The 20,187-nt window shown below is 42.2% G+C and overlaps 1 protein-coding gene across 4 annotated transcripts in view; it reads left to right on the forward strand.

Annotated features, from left to right (window-relative positions):
- Positions 1–373: 373 nt before the first annotated feature.
- Positions 374–20,187, forward strand: part of TBC1D9B (TBC1 domain family member 9B) — a 38,111-nt gene continuing 18,297 nt past the window's right edge. For 2 of the 4 annotated variants that reach the window (XM_073355366.1, XM_073355368.1), the window contains exons 1-9: positions 375–607; positions 5,312–5,422; positions 10,580–10,698; positions 13,057–13,285; positions 13,934–14,192; positions 15,073–15,280; positions 17,618–17,830; positions 19,017–19,181; positions 20,023–20,173. In XM_073355366.1, the coding sequence (XP_073211467.1) occupies positions 490–607; positions 5,312–5,422; positions 10,580–10,698; positions 13,057–13,285; positions 13,934–14,192; positions 15,073–15,280; positions 17,618–17,830; positions 19,017–19,181; positions 20,023–20,173 (1,573 nt within the window). In that variant the 5' untranslated portion in view covers positions 375–489. Of the gene's footprint in view, positions 608–5,311; positions 5,423–10,579; positions 10,699–13,056; positions 13,286–13,933; positions 14,193–15,072; positions 15,281–17,617; positions 17,831–19,016; positions 19,182–20,022; positions 20,174–20,187 lie in introns of all 4 variants that reach the window. The other 2 variants (XM_073355367.1, XM_073355370.1) reach the window with 2 other exon arrangements.

Raw genomic sequence — 20,187 nt, forward strand, 5'->3', positions numbered from 1 at the left:
CTCTGCGGCACGGGAGGTCCGTTCCCCGGGGGGGGGTCTCTGACGCGCTGGGGGGTCCGTTCCCCGGGGGGGGGTCTCTGACGCGCTGGGGGGTCCGTTCCCCGGGAGTGGGGGAGGGTCTCTGCGGCGAGGGGGGGTCCGTTCGCCGGGGGTGGGGGAGGGTCTCTGCGGCGAGGGGGGGTCCGTTCGCCGGGGGTGGGGGAGGGTCTCTGCGGCGAGGGGGGTCTCTGACGCGCGGGGCAGGGGAGTTGTTCCCCGGGGCTCGGGGACGGAGGCGGCCCTGAGCGGCCAACTCCCTTCCCGTCCGCCAGCGGAGACGTGCCGCTGGCGTGAGCCGGCCGGGCCGCCAGAGGGCGCCGCCCCCTCGGTTGCGCGGGCTGAGCTGAGTCGCCTCGGCCCGTCTCCTCAGCTCCAGCCGCGGCCCGGCCCGGCCCGGCCCAGCCTGCCCGAAGCCGGCGGCCTGGCCCAGCGCGGAGCGGAGCCGGCGCCATGTGGCTGGGCCCCGAGGAGGTGCTGCTGGCCAACGCGCTCTGGGTCACCGAGCGGGCCAACCCCTTCTTCCTGCTGCAGCGGCGGCGGGGCCACGGCAAGGGGGGCGGCCTGACGGGTGAGGGGCCGGGCGGGACCCGGGGCCGAGGCCGGGGTGGTCCTACGGTTGCTTGCGGCCGAGAGGGCGGGGCAGGCGGCCGCAGGGGTGCGGGAGCCGGGCCGGGGGCTGGCCTGACAGGGGAGCCCGGGGCGCCCCCAGGCGGGGTGAGGGGCGCCGGGGGGGAGGGATCCCTTCCCCGCCCCTTTCCTGCCCGTAAGGATCCTAGGCGGGGCGAGGGTCGTGAGGGCCGCCCGGCAGGGTCCCCATGGGGCGGGGTCCCTCTGCCTTATTCGTGGCCATAAGGGTCCCAGGTCTGGCTCCCCTCACGTGTAGACCCCCCCTCGCTTGCAAGGTGTGTGTGTTTGGTGAGCGACAGGACTGACGGGCAAATAGCGACATGAGCTGAGCTCTGCAGTGATCCCCAGTGTGCGTTTAGGGGCTGTTCCCCAGCCCCAGTTAGGTAGGGCAGGTAGGCCAAGGTGCATGGATCGTAGGCTTGTTAAATTTCTAAACCGGCGCCTTTACCTGTTCTCTTTGGCTGCCCCGCCTCACTCTTGGGAGCCCTGACCTTAGACCATCCCCTGCTTTGCTGCACGGTGGGCTACCCACATTTGCCGTCCTTGCCTGTCAGCTGCCCTTCTCTCCAAATCCTCCCATTTCATGTTGAGATGCTTGATGTTGTTCAGAACTGTTCATTTCCACGTTATTCGCCGTCTTCCTCTCGTTCTTCTTGCATTTTCTGGCTTCCATTCAAGGGCGATCTTTGGTAAGCGTTCTTTTTCCATTCTCAGCACATGTCCCAGCCACTGATGTCTTCTTTTGTAGATTATTTGTGAGAGGGTACTTTGTCCAGTAATTTTTCTGACTTCTTCAATTCGTCTTCCTCTCTCTCTATGTTATTCCTAATATTCTTCTCAGACATTTGTGATGAAATGCATCCAGCTTTTGCATAACTTTCTTGGTAAGTTGCCATGTGTCACTGCTATATGTTGTGATGGCAATAATGCTTGGGAGAAGTTCCCTGTAAAGATCTGCAAAGCCATTTCATTGCCCTCCTTCCGCCTTAAAACTCTCCTTTGCCATAACACCTACAAAAATCATGATAAAGGTTAGGCCACTGGTTTGCTGTGACCACTGCCTGTCATGCTCACCAATATTGTCTCATTGTTTCTTTGTGCTGCTCTGTCTGTATCCACGCATTGCCTCTTATACTTAGATTAGACGCTCTTTGGGGCAGGGACCATCCTTTTGTTCTGTTTGTACGGGGCCCTATTCAATCGGATCCTGGGTCATGACTGGGGCTTCTAGAAGCTATCACAATATAAATAACAATAATAGAAGTAGATGGAATTATTTTTTTCTGCATGGGAAAAGATGGTTGTTTGTATGATATTCATGTAGTCTTGACTTGCTAGAGTATCTTCCTTTCTGTGGATTTGTATGGTTGGCAGCCTTTATATGAGTACAAGAAAGGTATTATAGTTTTATTGTGCACTATGAGAGAGTGTTTTGTGATGTATGCAGTTGGTTTAGACTTTATTGTTATGAATATTTTGTTACAGTCGCAAAATTGACGTTGTTTACTGGTCAGTGAGAATTATTCATTTTATTTGTGTGTGCCAGATTTGGGTATAAAGTGTAGTGACGGAAGTGATCATAAAGGGTTTAACTATGATCAAAAACCAATGTGTGCAATCACTTTTAAAACATCCCTCAACAGAATACATACAACTTTCATTATGTGAAATGCAGAATTAGTTATGTAAATAATGCAAAATGTATAGGTCACATTTAAGCTAGTTTGTGAAATGTATAGTCAGTTTTTACATGTCAACACTAGTTCATCAAATGTATTCAATATAAGATGATGTAATATTTACACAAATTGCTGTAGTTGTGCATTTTTCCACAGTGTTTAAAGGCGAGGGTTTTTTATTCTGTTTATATAGTGTATATCAGTTATTTGAATAGCCTTAATTATATTTTTTTTATGTTGGAATTTCCTGTTTTCAAGAGAAGCTATAAGAATAGATGTATCTCTAGTGCTGTGGATTTCCTGAAAGTTTTAACATTTAAACTCGAGCAATTAAGTGACTGAACCTACAAGCCAATTTGGTTCCAGTGCAAACTTTTTTTAACATCTAAAAAGGATAGTGGCTGTCTTTGAAGCCCTAGACCTCTAGAAGCTACAGATAGGCACTGTCCTTGTTCAGCGCATCTGAATGTTTTGGGGGAGTAGAAGAACATAGGGTTATGACTGAGTCAATTAAGTACTTGCGCTCTTAAAAGTTGAAACAGTTCAGTTTTTAACCTGTTTTGTTTCAAATTTTACTTAAATTTTATTTAAAAGTTGTTTTGAAATGTTTCATTTTAAAAATGTTAAAACAAAGCATTTTAATTTTTTTCTAATTTCTCCCCTCCCTGCCCCATTCCTCTGACCAAAACAATTTGGTGAATTTGATACAAATTCACAAAGTGTGTAGTCAATCTGAAGCTGTGGTTTTTGGCAAAAAAAAAAAAAAAGTGTTGGATGAAAAATTTCCCCCAGCTCTAGGTGCAAATTACCATATTTAAAGTTGAACACTAAAATATTATCTCTCAAGCAGAAAGAAGAGCAGAAAATTCTTTCAAGTTAATTAGTGACATTGCCATGCGGATATAATATATCTATGAGATGTATAGATTCTATGGTGATGGACACTGCAGCAAACCCTAAAATAAGTAGACCTGGTACCAACAATTATATTAAGTTTTTAAGTTAAGCTTTACAGAAAAAATACAATGGCTGTTAGAATTTTTTCCAAATATGATTATTTCTTTAAAATAATTTTAATAATAGTATAACAAGCATATCCTCTTAGCAGTAGGAGGAGGCAACTAATTTGTATCTAGTTATCAGCAGATTAAAAAATTACCCAAAACAATTTCCATTACCTGTGTTTTCAAATATAGAGCTTGCAGGCAGCTAATTTAGAATTTGTGTTTAAATGATTCTTGTCTCTAGTTGGTTTTTTTTGGGGGGGGTGCGGGGGTTGTTACATTTATTTCAGTACTCATGTAGTATATATTGCTTGGGAGACTGGCAGCTATCAAAAATGAACAGTATAAATATACAAATGCTGAAGCCTCTTGTACTGGTTATATGTAATAGAGTAAGTGATAAACCAGGTTAGTGCTATTCAGTAGCATTGCAGGAGATAAATTTTAACCATTATCTAATCTTTTGAATCAGTATCAAAGTTCTCAGAGAGTTTCACTTCATCCTCTTCAATCATTTTCAAAAAAATGATTTCTGGGATGTAAAAATCATCAGGATAAATGTTTTGGCTTGAAATTTCACTCTGAAGTTAGGAGGAAGTGAAAACTCCATAAAATCTCTTTTGATCAGCATGAAGTCAGCAATTCAGGAAAACATCCATGTTCAGGTCAACGCTGAAGCAAGAGCTTAACTTTAAACATGTGCTTAAGTGTCCTAAATAGGGATGAACTAAGCATGTGCTTATGTGCTTTTTTGAATTGTGGCAAAGTCCTTCCGCATCCTGTGGGTGGGAGTCTGTAAGTCACAAAAAATAAGTTTTCTTTTGCCTTGCAGCCTGAGGATTCATTCTTTCTTGTGATAGGAGTGAGGGAAGTTGTTAGGCTCCTGATCCCTCTGTAACCTGGAAGGGAATTCTGTAACATCTTCTGATAGAAAGAGGATCACCTTTTAACATTCAGATTTAGCATCAGTTTAACAAACAACCAAACCACAAAACCAAACAGGTCCCCCCCCCCCCCCCCCCGGCCCTTTTTCTGGCTGCTATCCCCAGTGTTATCAATATTTAGTTCCAAAAGTACTTTCCTTATTTTAGTACAGTTTCATACTGTTCATACCAAAGACTTCTCTGCTTGTGCAATCTGACCCCACTCCCATCTAAATTGCTAATTTAAGAAGTGATTAAATCGAATATGCCTTCTAGAAATGTCACCAAGACCTGCGAGCATTGGCTTTTGCTAGTATTTGCTCAGGTATTTCTCTCTATTTGGTCCTACTATGGTTGAGTTTATCATCTTAGCTGCTGCTTGCAAAGGTGGCACTGAAAGCTGTGGCCTACAAAAATCCTCTGCTGTATTACTTTGGGATTTTATCATCCTTAAAATCTCTCCTCATTTTATAAGAATATGAAATCTATAGGATGTATAACTTTCGGTTATTTTAATAATGTTTTAGTTTTAGTTCAATGAAAACTCTCTGGAACTACCCAAAAGTATTCTCCGTGTTGGGAACTGGTCTCCACCCCTAAAAACTTTATTTATATTTTTCAAAGAGGGCTTATGGTTTGAGTGCTTGCCATTTGAAAATTACTTATCTTAGACTTGAATATCTCCAGAAGAATTCTTTTCTGTGTGTTAATTACAAACACTTTCATAGGAACATCTCCTTCCAAAGAAAGTTTAAAGGGAGAGTGTTACCTTGAGGCTTATAATGGACATCTGAATGCAGTCTTAACTATGAAGTTATTAACAGTGAGCTGTAGCTATTCAGTACAGATAATTTGTTTGCTCCTATGACTGGATGCTCACCACACCCTCTTCCAAGACTGAAACACCATTGCTCACCTGTCCCCTAGGAATGCCAAGGGGTCATGCATATTGCTTCCACCATTGAGACTACATTTCTCCTTATCCCAATTCTCTTATCAGTGACTCACTTTGTTTATCTTCACATCTTTTGTTTCCTAGGTCTGCTTGTGGGAACCCTCGATGTGGTTTTGGATTCCAGTGCTAGAGTTGCCCCTTACCGGATCCTGCACCAGACTCAGGACTTGCAAATCTATTGGGCAGTGGCATGTGGTAGGTACTACTGTGATTACTGGCAGGTGGCTGCATACCTATCGTTGCACCGTTCAGACAGTGAGTTATACTAAGGCTGAATGTTACAACTGTCACAGGAGTTATGGATTTTTAATGTGTCCACAACTTTTTTGTGATGTGAACCAATTCATTAAGAACCTTGACAGCTCTTAAGTCAAACTTCCAAGCAATATGGGTTGCTAAAACTGGCTGAGCTCCAAAATCTGAGGTCCTGTGAATTCTCAGCGAGAGCTTTAATTTCTTCAGGGGTTGTGTGGATTCTCCCTCCTCTGAGGTGTGCATGTATGTCTGCATGCAGGGGCAATAATTTGGAGAATTTAACTGGGTTTACTAAGGACTCCTGTGGCAGGGCAACTGCTGTGCTATGATGTGCTCCTTGGTAGCAAAGCACAAAATGGGAACGTGTACAAAAATGGGGAAATGAAGGTTATTCAGGGCACTGATCAATACCCATGATTATCTCTTTACTATATTGTCGTGGCTTAGTCCTTTCCCGCCTAATTATAATTAGTGCGTGATTTTTCCTTTAACAAAACGTAATGAGAACTCCAGCCCCACGTATCATCTGCATCCCTTGTACTTGTAAAGCACCACTGCTGTACTGGAATCTTACCATTCCTTACTGCACAAGCCAGGTATGAGTTGGATAATATGCCCTTTTAAAGGCTATGATCAAGTGTCTTGATGTGTTTGGTCTTTTGGCGCCGAGATGAAAGCCTTATCTGTGTCTCTTGGACCGTGAAGTACAAACATTGTCTACTAAGTTATATCTGATAGAGAAGTTTGGTTATTGAGAGGCTTTAAGTCCTACCCACTGATGAGGAGAAAATTGTATTCAATTCAACCTTATGGGTCAGATTGACCAGTGTATGATGGGAAATCTTTGCTGTAGGGAAGTAAAATGTGAGCCTAAAAATAATCTCCCTCTGATCCCACAAATATCAGTTTCTGCCCCTGTTCCCCTCCTTCCTCCAGATGGCCACGCAGTCTCTCCTGTAGAGCTGCTTAAAGCCTACAGGAGTGGAGAAGCTTAGAACTGCTGCGTTCCTCCGCAGAAACCCATCAACTCCCATTTGTGGGGAAGAAGATACAGGAAGAAAGCAGGAAAGCAAAATGGTGGGTGAGAAACTCAGCAGAAGGAAGCAGCATTTTTATGGATGTACATGATGCAAATTGGGATTTGTATAGCAATGTGACAATAGTAAATTGTGCAACTAGCCTCAGAATCTCATTATGCATGGAGCCCTGCATCTAAGGAAGAATGTAAAGTGCATGGGCAACAACATTAGTATCACGCTGTCTGGCGTGCCTCACCACTGAGAGTGACTATCTCAGGGAAGGCTGTCAGAAAACAAGGGCAGACACCCCAAACTGGTGATATGTTCTATAATGAGATTTCACCAAGCTAGTAAAAAAATGTGAACTCCTGGATCATTGTAGCAGTCTTACCATGGAGTCACAGTCAGTCCCCTTAGCCTCTCCAGCCTATCTTGCCATGCAGACAAACTGAACTTTGTGATAAAAGGTTATTAAAACCAAAAATCACACCACATCAGGTTTCTCCCCAGTCCCAAAATCACTTACCCCCAGATCAGTTGGTACTCTGGATCTTACACCAAAGACAACACTGGCAGCCAGTTCTTTAGTAAACTAACTAAAGGTTTATTCTCTAGAAAAGGAATTAGAGTTATTGAGAGCTTAAAGTAGGTAAACCATTGTTTGTAACTCCAAATGGTGGTAGTGATGTGATAGACTGCCAGTTTCCCAAAAGTTTTTTCCCGGGCTACCCAGAATAATTCTGGGGTTCTCAGTCTTCTCATTCAGTTATTCTGCCCTGTTCTATTCTGCCTAAATATATACTAATCCATTTAACTCCTTTGATATTCACACACAAGTGAACTGGCCTACGGCTCTGGCCTGAGTTGGTTTATCAGGGTCACAATTAGCTTCTGAGTTAACTACTTTAATCCTTGAATTACCTCTAAGGAATGCAGTTTTGTGGGCTAAAATGAAATATATAGCAAGTATTTGGTTGCTGATAAAATGATTAAAATATACACTTTAGAGAGAAGACATCTTTATTTACAGGGTTTTTATATTGATGTAAGAAAAAAGAATGAAGAAAATTACAGGATGTTATTACATATGTATATTTAAGGTTGTAAAAATAGTATATATAAGGTGCTCTAGTTGAGATTGAAATAACGTGATATGGTATAAATATGAGTGGACAGAGTTATAGTTGTATATGCAACCTCAACTTTTGTCCTTGATTATTGAGTGATTAACTGTAAAGTCCTAACATTCTTGTAACATAGTGCTACTATGGAACAATAATACTCTGCATGACTCTAGTGTCTTTCATAGAAAGATCTCAAACGATAATTAAGGGTCAAGTTCCTTTAAAGTCACACAGCAAGAACTCGAGCTCCTGGAAAAAAAACCAGAATTCCAGATTCATTCCCATGTTATAAACACTATGCTTCCTCCAAGTCCAAGGCACCAAGCAGATACTCAGGTGCCTTTGGAATAAGTCATTTAAGATTGTGTGATACTTGTAGTTTCAAAACATGTATCAGTGGTTAAAGTTAGGCTGCCGGTAAACTTCTTCTTTCCTCCTGGCTTTGTGTATATTTCTCTATACTCCATTGACCTAGTGAAGACAAAATTCATGGTCCCCTGAGCAGTATTTCTTGCTGATTCTAATTTCTGGTTTCAGATCTTGAGTTTGTTTTGCTTTGTGTAACCACAGACAAGCTGGGGTAGTTTCATTGTTAGGTGTCCAACTATAGACCTTTCAGCTGTGACTCATTTGTTGCTGAGGTTGCCTCTTAACAAGGTAAGAAATAAACCTTGTGTAGAGTAAGAGCTTCAGGGAGCTTTGTATCTTCCCTTGACGCCCCTTCGCCCCCTTTCTTTCATCAACCCTGGTGCAGGTGTTATACCAATAAAATAAAAACCAGCAGGATCTTATTAAAGGGGATGAGACAAAGTGTCACATTTATTGTGAATACAAAAAGAATCATAGTAGGCAGTCAGTTATAGCTATAACATTTCATTCAGTTTCACATTCATTCACAGGTTCGTTCATACACACACACAAAGGTTCTGCAGCTGCTGTATAGTTACCAGTCCTGAATGTAGCTTGAGTTCGTGGCTTGGGTTCGTAGCTTGTGGCGGCTAACTGGAAAAGCAGGAAAGCCGGGCACAAGGAAGAGCTGGGTCTCTGTTGGGCATGCACTGATGCCCTTCCATGTTGGCAGCAGAATGTTACCCTCCAAAGTCTTCCATCTCACCCATCCTTTTTGTAGGCTTTAGTTTGAATCCAAAGTCTATAGGTCTTGCTGTGTCACGCTGCCTCTGGGTCCGGTGTGATTGATCACCCGTCAATTGCAGACCTGACTTTCAGCCTAGGACCTGGCTTTGATGTTTCTTCAATTGTACTTTTGTTCTTTTCTTTTGAGGGTGGACTCCTCTTTACTTTGTCAGGGCTGTTGTCTGCATCTTCAGCCGTTGTGTGTTTACACTTTATTTCATCAGGACAGGCTGGGGCTGGAGGTTGATTCCATTATCCATACATACCTCATTCACACATCTAAACTAAACTAATAAGATTACAGCAGGGTTTTGCAAAAATGAAGGTTACAGCAAGCTTTTACAAAATGAAGTGACCGTTTTAAAATGGCGTTTGGGACAAGTTAAAATGGAATTTGAGTTACAATATGGACAAGTTTAAGAAATGGCAAACAGTGAACAGAAGTTACAATATAGATAAGTATAATGAATGACAAACAGTGAGCAGAAGTTACAATGTTGAAACAGTGTAAGTTTCAGTGATTTAAGCAGCAAGTGGATTGAAAGTGAAACTCAATTAGCCAGTTATTGGGGTAACTGCTTTTAGGAATGAATGTAGTTTCATTTATAAAACTTTGCTTATGAAGTTATATGAATAAAGTGAACAATTAAAAACAATTTCATTGATCAGTTCTACACAGTGGCTTCTTTGCCTGCATAGAAATTTCTTGGTAGGATGGATGCTGTGTCATTAAAGCAATTGAAATGTTCACCTACACATTTTTAGGAATCCCATTTCTATTCTGTTTTCCATTGGGAGTGAGTCCTGTACATAATTGAAGTAGGATTTTAGAACTTACTGGAATTTAATTGAGGAGGAAGTTTACAAACATTTTAGATTTAAACATAAATTGATTAATCTTTCAGTTGCATTTCATTATATTTCTTACTTTATCTGCTAACTACCAAAGTTCTTAGTTTTTCTGTGAAGGCTTCCGTCTATCGTCTCTGCTTTCATACTGCTCTGAAGTTATAACAATGAATATCTGACATAACCATTTCCATTACTTGATGGTTCTGACTTGAATGCAAAGTTGAGCCTGGGTGGAAAGGGAGAAATCTCTTACTAAAATGTAAATTTCTGAAATAAATAGCTAAAGGAACAAAACCACTGGCCAGCTACCCTTTCTGTAGAAATGTCCCCTCCTCCTAATTTGCTCCAGCATGAAAGGGGATTTTAAGACTTGAAACTTGCTGATGTAGCATTAAAGTGATTGACAAACAAGCTTCTTTTGAAATAAATAAATTGTGCCAAACGTCCCAAATAAATAGCACAGCAGCATTTCAAATGTGAATGTTTCACATTTGCCCTTGTTTGTTTATTTCAGGTCCATCTGCTCTCTCCTAGCAGTCACACACAGCATTGGAGAATAGCGTCAAACTGCAGGGATCCAGCAAGTCCTATTTTTCTGAAATTAGTTTGTATAACGTTTTCCTAATATTCTACAGAGTGTAAAATACTAATTAAGAATTAAGAAAACTTTTCCAAGCTGTGTGATTTGGAGAAAAATGGGACTTGTACACTTGCAGACAGGCTGACCTATAGTGTGCGTGGCTGTCAAGAGAAAGTGCTGCTCATCGCTTCTAGGAGGACCTGGCAATGGTGACAACAGTTTGACTTTCAATATATTATTTTTTTAAATGACTCCCTAGCATGGGTGTAGTTGACTTGTTACAGGTGCCCTGCACACTGTTTTCTGCAGTGATGCTTTTATTTGTTTCCTACTGTGAACTTGCAAGAAGAATGGTGTTCTGACTATTTCCTGTTTGTTCCCCCATTAGGCTCATCTCGTAAGGAGATCACAAAGCATTGGGAATGGCTAGAAAATAACTTGCTGCAGACCCTCTCCATCTTTGATAATGAGGACGACATCACCACTTTCATAAAGGGCAAGATACATGTAAGGGGCACATGTTTCCCTGCAGGTCATGGGGAGGTGGTGTTGAGATTTTTTACCTTTTGGAGTGGAAAAAAATTCCCTATAGATATTTCCAACTTCACCCTTCTCTGGACATATGTATGCTTCAGATCTTCATATAACTTATACTGTTTTATCAGTACTATGTTATTACTGCAGTAGCTCAGGATTAATACATACTGCAGTAGAAATCATGTGAAAAGGGCAGATCTCAAAGAGTAGCCTGCCTTTGAGAATTCTCCTAGTGCAATAACTCAATAAAACCTGCTGCCTTTCGGACTTTATCCCAGTGAGCTGTATCTTTGGAGAGAGAAACAAGAGGACCACCTTGCACTGCTCTGACCTCCCCCATGTTTGTCACCAGATAATTCTAGCCTGTAAACAATGCACTTTCCCTACTAGGACTATCTAGTATCTGTCTCTGGTGTAAAGTGATTGTATCCTAATTCCCACTGTGCTGTGTTTCAAACACACACTAGTATCTTTGCTGGTTGAGGGGTTAACTAAGAAAGAGTCAGTTTGAACTGTAAGTGGGTGGGGCCTTTGATTTTTTGGGAGACTGAGTAAGTAATCTTGCCCTCCTGGTGTGATGACGGTAGAGTCAGCTTTTGCCCAATTAGTAAAGACCATGAAGGAGGTAGATGGACGAGGTCTCTGAATGCCTGACTTTGACAGTTTCTCACTAGGAATATTATAGTAGTAAAGACAGCCTGAGAATGTCAGAAACAGTGCTTTTGTCTCAGCATGTTGATATAGATTATTAATTCCCTAGATGATCTGGGTCCTCATTTTCTGAGATTTCCTCTTCCCTTGTGTTTTATAGCAACAGTTGAACTTGGTGGTTGTGCCTTCACTGTCAGTCCCTAGATCCAAATGACCATGGGTTGCTGGCTTTTTTGGTGAAGGGACTTTAACTCTGGAATTTGCTTTCCTGGTAGTGCCCAAAGTTAAGCTTTGGAAGCAGTGCAAAGCTCCCCTTCCTTATTTTGGCCTTTGCCTGAAGTCTAGGGCGGAATAGGTTATCTGTATTTTGGTTTGGTAGAGGGAGGCATAGTTGTAGGTCCAGCCATAGATACAGTTGTATCCACATTTCTAAAAATTGAAAATCAAGCTGTTTATAAACTAGATTGTAGATTTGAGAATGATGCTAGGAGCTGATGTGATGATCCATCCTCTAGAGAGATGGAGGTGATAGGAGCAAGAAATAACTAACATGGGGAGCTTGGAAAAAGTACCATTACCCATGCAGTGGCTCTGCCATCAAGGCTGCTGACTCTCTAACAGAGAAGGGCAGCTGTGCTTGCTGAGAAGGACACTGTATGCACTGATAAGCTAAGGAACTGATCTATTTTTAGAGTCATCCTATCCTTAAAATAGATATGTGAATGTTCCAAAAAAATCCTTCCAATAGAAATAAGAAAATGGCACACATTTCTGAGTCACAAATTGGTGTATGCTCCTGGATATTGGTAACACAGAGGCAGCTTCTTTTTCAGCATCTTAGCTGTTGAATTTGAATTTTTTAAAGTGGGGGGGAATACTTGATTTTCAGGGTAGGAAGTGCAAGTTGTGGACCATTATCAAGGAGAGCTCTTTATATTTTAACCTATCAAGTCTGATAGGGTCTGTTTTTCTGAGGTCCTGAGAACATGTAACTCCCATTGAAGTTATGTAAGTTGTAGTTGCTTGTTGTCTCTGAAAATCAGACCCATAGTGTCACTGTAAGTCAATGGTAGTTTTTTAAAATGGTATTGAAAGGGGAGATAAAAATCTCCATAAAGTAGGAGTGACTTGTTACTGTAATCTAGAAAACAAAACATCAAGACATCATTGTTAGTTGTGACTGTGAAAAATTGTTTTTCTTGAGACTCCTTTGTATCTTTGTCAGGTTCCTTGCCTGCTTCCCACAACTCTTGCTTGGGTTACTGTCAGTCTTTTCCTTCTGGTTAAACAGGATAGGACAGAACTCTCTTTAACGCCCATTGGTGCTGTCTATGGAACTCCAAGCCCTCTAGGGAGCATGCTTACTCTTCAGCAGTACCAGGAATTCACCTCAGGTCTCCTGCATGGCAGTATAGAGTGCTAACTCTGAGTTACTAGGCCAGTCATGAGAAGGTCACTGAGATGTTATTTATGGACACTAGCTTTCAGTGTGTGTTCAGGCACAGGTTCTGATTTGTTGTTCTTATTAAATGTCTTTGTTTTGCCTTTAACCTGGATCTGGTGCTGATTCCCTTGCCATGTTCTTTCTCTCTGTCTCTGAGATTGTGCTACTTTAAAACTGTAAGTGAAGGCAGCACTGATTTTTCCACTTTCCATCATCCTCTCCTCTCCCTTCAGGGCATTATTGCTGAAGAGAACAAGAATCAGCAGCCCCTGGGTGAAGAGGATCCAGGTAAATTTAAGGAGGCTGAACTCAAGATGCGAAAACAGTTTGGAATGCCTGAGGTGGAGAAGCTAGTCAATTACTATTCTTGCAGCTACTGGAAAGGGCGTGTTCCAAGGCAGGGCTGGCTATATCTTACTGTCAATCACCTCTGTTTCTACTCCTTCCTGCTGGGCAAAGAAGGTAAGTTATCAGCTTGCTATGTGCTCTTGTCTGCCACTTCCCCCTTGATATAGTTGATCATTGGTGTTGGCTTTTTTGGCTGTTTTTAATTTTTTTTCCCCATGGGAATCTTCTTTTAGCCCCAGCACACAGCCTTCAGGTCCCGCTTACACTTGTCATCTAGCTTTCTCATGACTTTATGGGTAGAATTCTCAAAAGCACATAAAGTGATCAAGAAGCCTGTGGCAATGTCTGCACTTCCCTGTAACTCCCACATGTTGACACTGTGGACGCAAACTAAAAGGTTCGCATTAACCTAGTGCTGTTTGCGGTTCTTTATTAGAGTTTTGAGATCTTGATGGCATTTGCCTCAGGAGTTACTCTGTTGCCCGTAGTTATCTGCTATGGATGAGATATGAAAATCTGAGGAGATATAATTAGGAGTATGCACTAATTCGGCAACATTCAGGTAGGATCCAGTATTGTTTCATAGACCAGTTATTGTCAGACAGTGCTTTCTTTATGGTGAGGCACTTGGGAAGAAAAAAACTGCCCAAGAGTGGGAAAAGAAATAGTAAGTCTTGCTTGCTGCTTTGACTTCTCTCCTACTGGCTATGTGTGTTTTGCATCACATTGTAATTGGTGGGTTTACTTTGGGTGCTTCCCTAGTGACCCTGATCGTCCAGTGGGTGGACGTGACACAGCTGGAAAAAAATGCCACACTGCTGTTCCCTGAGTGCATTAAAGTGAGTACCAGGGATAGCGAGCTTTACTTCTCCATGTTCCTCAACATCAATGAGACCTTCAAGCTGATGGAACAGCTGGCCAATATCGCCATGCGGCAGCTATTGGACAACGAGGGCTTCCTGGAGGACAAGTCCCTTCCCAAGCCCAGCAAGCCTCTAAAGAACATCTCTGCACTCAAAAGGTGTGTGTATCTTCCAGCAGTGGAAATGGGAAGAGGGGAAGGGAGGAGCAGGAGAGTCAAAGAATGGGCGTACATTATTTAGTAATATATGGATTAGCACCTGAGGCCCAAATCTGAATCAAGGCTTGATTACTTTAGGTGCTACATAATCTCTGACATTCCCCCCTTGTAGCTATGCTCATTTTTGTCCTGAGTACAATTCATCTATATTTTAGACAAGTTCAGTTTTCCCCCTGTGCATGAAGGCATAGACTGGACTTTCAATGATCCCTATCTGAAAATAATCATGTAAGCAGAATTTGCTTCTATTGGAGATGACTTCATCTACAATGCCTTCTGCTTTGGTACAGTAATGCATTTGGGGAAGGGCAAGGCATGCAACTATTTAGAAGCATGCTTTCAGGATCCCTATATTTCCCCCCAATCCTCTGCTCTGATCTCCTTTTTTAAAAAGGTGAGGGTCTTTTAAAAAAATCATAGTACGCTTATAGCATTTTACATCTTCAAAGTATTGTACAAATTTTAATAGTACCACTGTTTTGGGATGGAAGGTTGTACAGTTGTTTAAATCCATCTGTTTCAACCTTGTGATGATTTCTCTCAAAGTATTTATGAGAGTAAGGTATATTTTATGTTTATGAGATGCATCCAAGAGAAACCTTGTTTTATCTTTTAAGTACTTGTGCTCCAGAGAATGTGTGGGTGTTGTGGTATATCTCAGTTGGAGAAGTGAACAGTGTGAAGACGAGAGGCACTCTTGCACGCTGAGACTGGAATGAACCTTTGGTTGTGTTGTTTCCTTCTTAGGATTTTGAGAATGGAGGGTGAGGCCATTCATGCCTCCCAGTGTGGGGATTACCCTTCTCTTTTTTCCCCCCAGAGATCTGGATGCTCGAGCCAAAAATGATTGGTACCGTGCCACCTTCCGGCTGCCCAAGGATGAACGCCTGGATGGACATACAGACTGCACCTTGTGGACTCCATTTAACAAGATGCACATACCTGGCCAGATGTTTGTTTCCAACAATTACATCTGTTTTGCCAGCAAAGCAGAGGAGGCCTGTCATCTCATCATTCCACTCAGGGAGGTGGGAACCTATTAAAATGAAAAGCCACTTATGCATCAGGACTACAAGCTTTTGGTCTTTAGCTTTTGGGTGTTTCTGGTGCTTACAGGTTGTGAATCCTGACTCTTGACCACAGTTAATCCATAGGCTAAGAACATAAGAACAGCCATACTGGATCAGACCAATAGTCCATCTAGCTCAGTATCCTGTCTTCCGACAGTGGCCAATGCCAGGTGCTTCAGAGGGAATGAACAGAAGAGGTAATCATCAAGTGATACATCCTCTGTCACTCATTCCCAGTGTCTGGCAAACAGAGGCTAGGGACACTTCAGAGCATGGTTTTGCATCCCTGTTTGTCTTGGCTCATAGCCATTGATGGACCTATCCTCCATGAATTTAGCTAGTTCTTTTTTGAACCCTGTTATAGTCTTGGGCTTCACAACATCCTCTGGCAATGAGTTCCACAGCTCGACTGTGCATTGTGAAGAAATACTTCTTTTTGTTTTAAACCTGCTGCCTATAAATTTAATTTGGTGACCCCTGGTTCTTGTGTTCTGAGGAGTAAATAACACTTCCTTATTTACTTTCGCCAGTCATGATTTTATAGATCTCTATCGGATCCCTCCCAGTTGTCTCTTTTTCAACTGAAAAGTCCCAGTCTTATTAATTTCTCCTCATATGGCAGCTGTTTCATAACCCTAATAATTTTTGTTGTTTTCTGTACCTTTTCCAATTCCAGTATATCTTTTTTGAGATGCGGTGACCAGATCTGCACACAGTATTCAAGATGTGGGCGTACATGGATTTATAGAGAGGCAATATGATGTTTTCTGTCTTCTTATCTATCCCTTACCTAATGATTCCCAAATGGTTTCACCAGAAATGACAGTTTATTTAGGTACTGGGGGATTCTTTCATAATGGGCAATGTTTCTAGCAAAAGACTGAGATCAGTTCCTATTGAAAGAGAAATCTGTCTCCAAAACCTGAGTAACAGGGAAGGAAGCAAAGGTAGAGTACACATGCAAATATTTTCTTCAGTAACCATGAGACTGCTGACTAGTAAGTTTGTTTCTTATCCAGTTCTGGAAGTATCCATAGACAAGTCAAACTTTCAGTGCTTAACAAAGTCTGTTCAAAGGACATTGTGACTGTTGGTTTATTTTGTTTACGTTTTAGATTTTGTTTTTCCTCTCCTGTTTGTAAAAGAAGGACCTCTTAGCAGCTTGAAAGTAGCATTTTTCCCCCATGCCACTTTGTCCGTTCCCATTTGGCAAACAGATTTTTTTCTATTTTTAATTAAACTGAAATGCATCTTGCTTGCGTGCCATCATTAATGAAATCTGCACAGCTTCTTCAATAGAACTCATTAACAAAGAAGGAAGGGGGAACAACAATAACAAAATATTTTTTCTGTAGCTCTTATAAAAAATAAGCTTTCAGGGTGTCTTGCTCTGTTTTGTACTAGTGGAGATAGGGCTACTGTTGGAGTATCGGGCACAGCTGTTTGTGCCCAGTGCAGGTGAGCACACTTTTCTGTCTTGGCATTCTCTCTCCTATTCTAGAAAAGTAGCATTTTTTTTTTAAAAAGAAAAGGAGTACTTGTGGCACCTTAGAGACTAACCAGGTTATTTGAGCATAAGCTTTCGTGAGCTGCAGCTCACTTCATCGGATGAAGTGAGCTGTAGCTCACGAAAGCTTATGCTCAAATAACCTGGTTAGTCTCTAAGGTGCCACAAGTACTCCTTTTCTTTTTGCAAATACAGACTAACACGGCTGTTACTCTGAAACCATTTTTTTTAAACAATCTCTTGTATTTTCTTATTTTGTTTACACACTCAATTTTGTAAATAGGAAAAAAGGCAAAATCTTATTCACACTGCATATGTTTTTATTCTTTCAATTTAAAAGGGTTCTCAGCATCTTGATGGGGGGCAGTGAAAGGTCTGTCCTTCAGCTGAGGAAACTGAGGAAAGCCTTTTGATCTTTCTGTATAAACCAGAGCACATGGCAGGCATGAGGAAGAAGGTGTTAAAACAGCAAAGTAAACTCCTCTTTGTGGTGGTACTTCATCAGTTTTCTCCCCCTTCTTTCCACAACAGGCGCCACTATCATTCCTGTAAAAACCACATCAGCTACAGCAGAGGCTGCTGGCTTAGACCATCTTGCATGTGTCTTTTTAAATGATTTGATGATGGAGTTGATGTGTTGGCAAAAATTAATACCTGGAGGACAATCCAGGTTATAAATGTTTTATAGCAAATTAAATTTGGACCTGCGTCTCAGAGTCCCTTTTAATGATCAAATGGAAATGATGGAGACCTGCTATATCTAAATTGCCTGTGACTGTCTTTTCCAGGTGGCAGTCGTTGAGAAAGCAGACAGCTCCAGTGTCTTGCCCCGCCCTCTCTCCATCAGCACCAAAAGTAAAATGACCTTCCTCTTCGCCAACCTGAAGGACCGAGATTTCCTGGTACAGAGAATCTCTGACTTCTTGCAGAGAACACCATCAAAGAAATCGGATGGCAGTGGCAGAAAGTGGAAGGGGAGCTTCAGTGACACTGGATGTGAGGTACTAGAGCAGGGTTCTGGAGTGGACTTTCCACCTTTCCAAAGAGATGTTTGTTGCATTGTCTACTCCAGGAAATGGCATCTTCCTATCAGACTCCTACTCTGAAAGCTGGAGGCTGATTAAGCTCTGACATTTCAGGTCTTTATAATGAGGAACAGTGGGAATAAGACCTATTTACATCAATTTCTCATTTGCATCACTATTCTCGGCAGATTAGGGAAGTTACCCATTCATTGGTTAGAGTTGCATTATAATTTCTCAAGATAAAGAAAGCTAGAGCCTGAGCATCACAGAGAAAATGGTGTTTATGCTGGGGGAGTGCTGTTGGCAAGGGGAAAGGAAGTAGACTGCATCTATTTCTTTGAAAGGCAGGGGAAGAGAGAGAGAGAGGCTGAAATGTTAGACTAGATTCTCTGGTCTGCTGTACCCCTTCTGCACAGTCAGTCAGTGTAAAGGGAGCAAATACCTCCTCCTAAATCCCGTGCCGGAGATACCCTCAGAATGGGACAATCCCTAGGGAGCGTAAAGCTTCCCTTTCCACAACTCCTGGTGTGAGGGACATGTCAGGGTGGGCAGGGGAAGTGGCCAGAGCTAAATATGCTCTGGTAATCCCCAGCTGGCACAGTTTGGAGCAGCCTCTAGTGGCCAGTATACTAGAGCATATTTTGTTACAGTCAATGAGATCTGGACACAGCAGAGGATGTGGCCCAATGGGTCTCTTAAGGATGCCTGAGACAATAAATCTTAATACATTCATGGATTATGGTTGAAGATCGTAGAATAGTTCTTAAAGCTAAGTAATGGATAGCTCTGGGGACTGGTAATGAGATACAGACGTTCTTACTTTTAGGTTAGTGGCCAGAAGTGGCATTACTACTGTTAGGTAGCCTGTTGGCCATCTCCATCTAATCTTTGTTGGCAGGTCTCCACATCACAGCTGGCACCTTTGGTAGTCTGGGTAGAAAGGGGAAATATAGAGTGGGCTTGGAGATGGAGCTACCTTTTACTCTGGGTAGCGGTCCCTGCAAGGGCTGGGTTGAGGGGTATTGGTTGGGCAGCATGGAGAAGTCAGCATGTTTTGTAGAGAGGACTTCAGTGTAGTATTTGACCACACAAAATGTGCTTGCAAAATAAACAGTAGAAGCTTATTATGCTTTTTTTCAGACTATATATTTTTGTTCTTCAGGAGTTTCCAGAGCTCTCTTCCAGCAGTCCACCTGCAGTCAGCCCAACCTCTACTCTCAGCAACCAGTTGGTCCCCAGCTTCTGTACAGGGGATGTGCCAACGGCCTCCCAGGGGCTACTCAAACTCTTCAGGAGAAACTCCGAGGAGCTCTTGGGACCCAAAGGGGTATACAAGCTGCTTACATTTAATGGAAAACAATTAATTGCAAGGAGTTTGGTGTTTAAGTGAATGCAGACTAGAACAGACAGGCATAGTGAAAACTTCCTCGTTCTTCATTCTGTACTCCAAAGCTCCATCAGTGCATCTGCCCACTGACCTGTTTCACCAGCTGCAGTTCCATTGCTAGGCTCCCATACAGCTCTGGAAATGCATCGGAGCTGTAACCCAAGCTCTATCTTGATTTTCCAGTCGTGGGCTACTTGAGCAAAGACTGCCAATTGTGCTAAATTCTTGTGCTATGTTGATAATTATCCATTGAGTCAGTTTCGCTCTCGCTTCAGATTTCCAAGAGCTTTAGCCTGGGTACGGGGGACGTAGTAATTTTAACCATGTAGTAAGAGAACACCCTGACTTGGTTACATGTGTGTTGTAGATGAGACATAAAATGTAGATCGAGGCCACCAAAATCATTTCACTTGTGATCTATTTAAAATCAGATCTTTAAGATGAAGGGTGATGTGTCATGACGACAGTGCCATCCATCACATCCTAGACTAGCACCTCTTTATTCAAGTAAAAGCTGTATCAATGTCACGTTTCAACCTACTTGCTTGCACCTTTTGGCAGTGAATACTTAGAAACTTGATACAGATGATCAGTTGTTCATAAATTATGTATATAGTGAATGTAGCACATCAAAGAATAAGCAAGAGGAAACAGTTTAAATGTGGCACTGTATTTCCTTTGTCAAGTACAGGCTTGAGTATTCTGAAACCTCTCATTCTATAGGTGAACTTGACGAAAATGCTTTAGTCCATCCAAAGGCTCTGTTTGTTTTTCCTCTTAGGCAAAGGAGAAGATGAAGGAAGAGTCATGGAATATTCATTTCTTCGAGTATGGGCGAGGAATGTGTATGTATCGCACAACCAAGACCCGTGAATTGGTACTAAAAGGGATCCCAGAGAATCTTCGTGGAGAGTTGTGGCTCTTGTTCTCAGGTAAAAGGCTCTAC

The sequence above is a fragment of the Lepidochelys kempii genome, chromosome 8 (assembly GCF_965140265.1).
Source record: "Lepidochelys kempii isolate rLepKem1 chromosome 8, rLepKem1.hap2, whole genome shotgun sequence".
Taxonomy (NCBI): Eukaryota; Metazoa; Chordata; order Testudines; family Cheloniidae; genus Lepidochelys; species Lepidochelys kempii.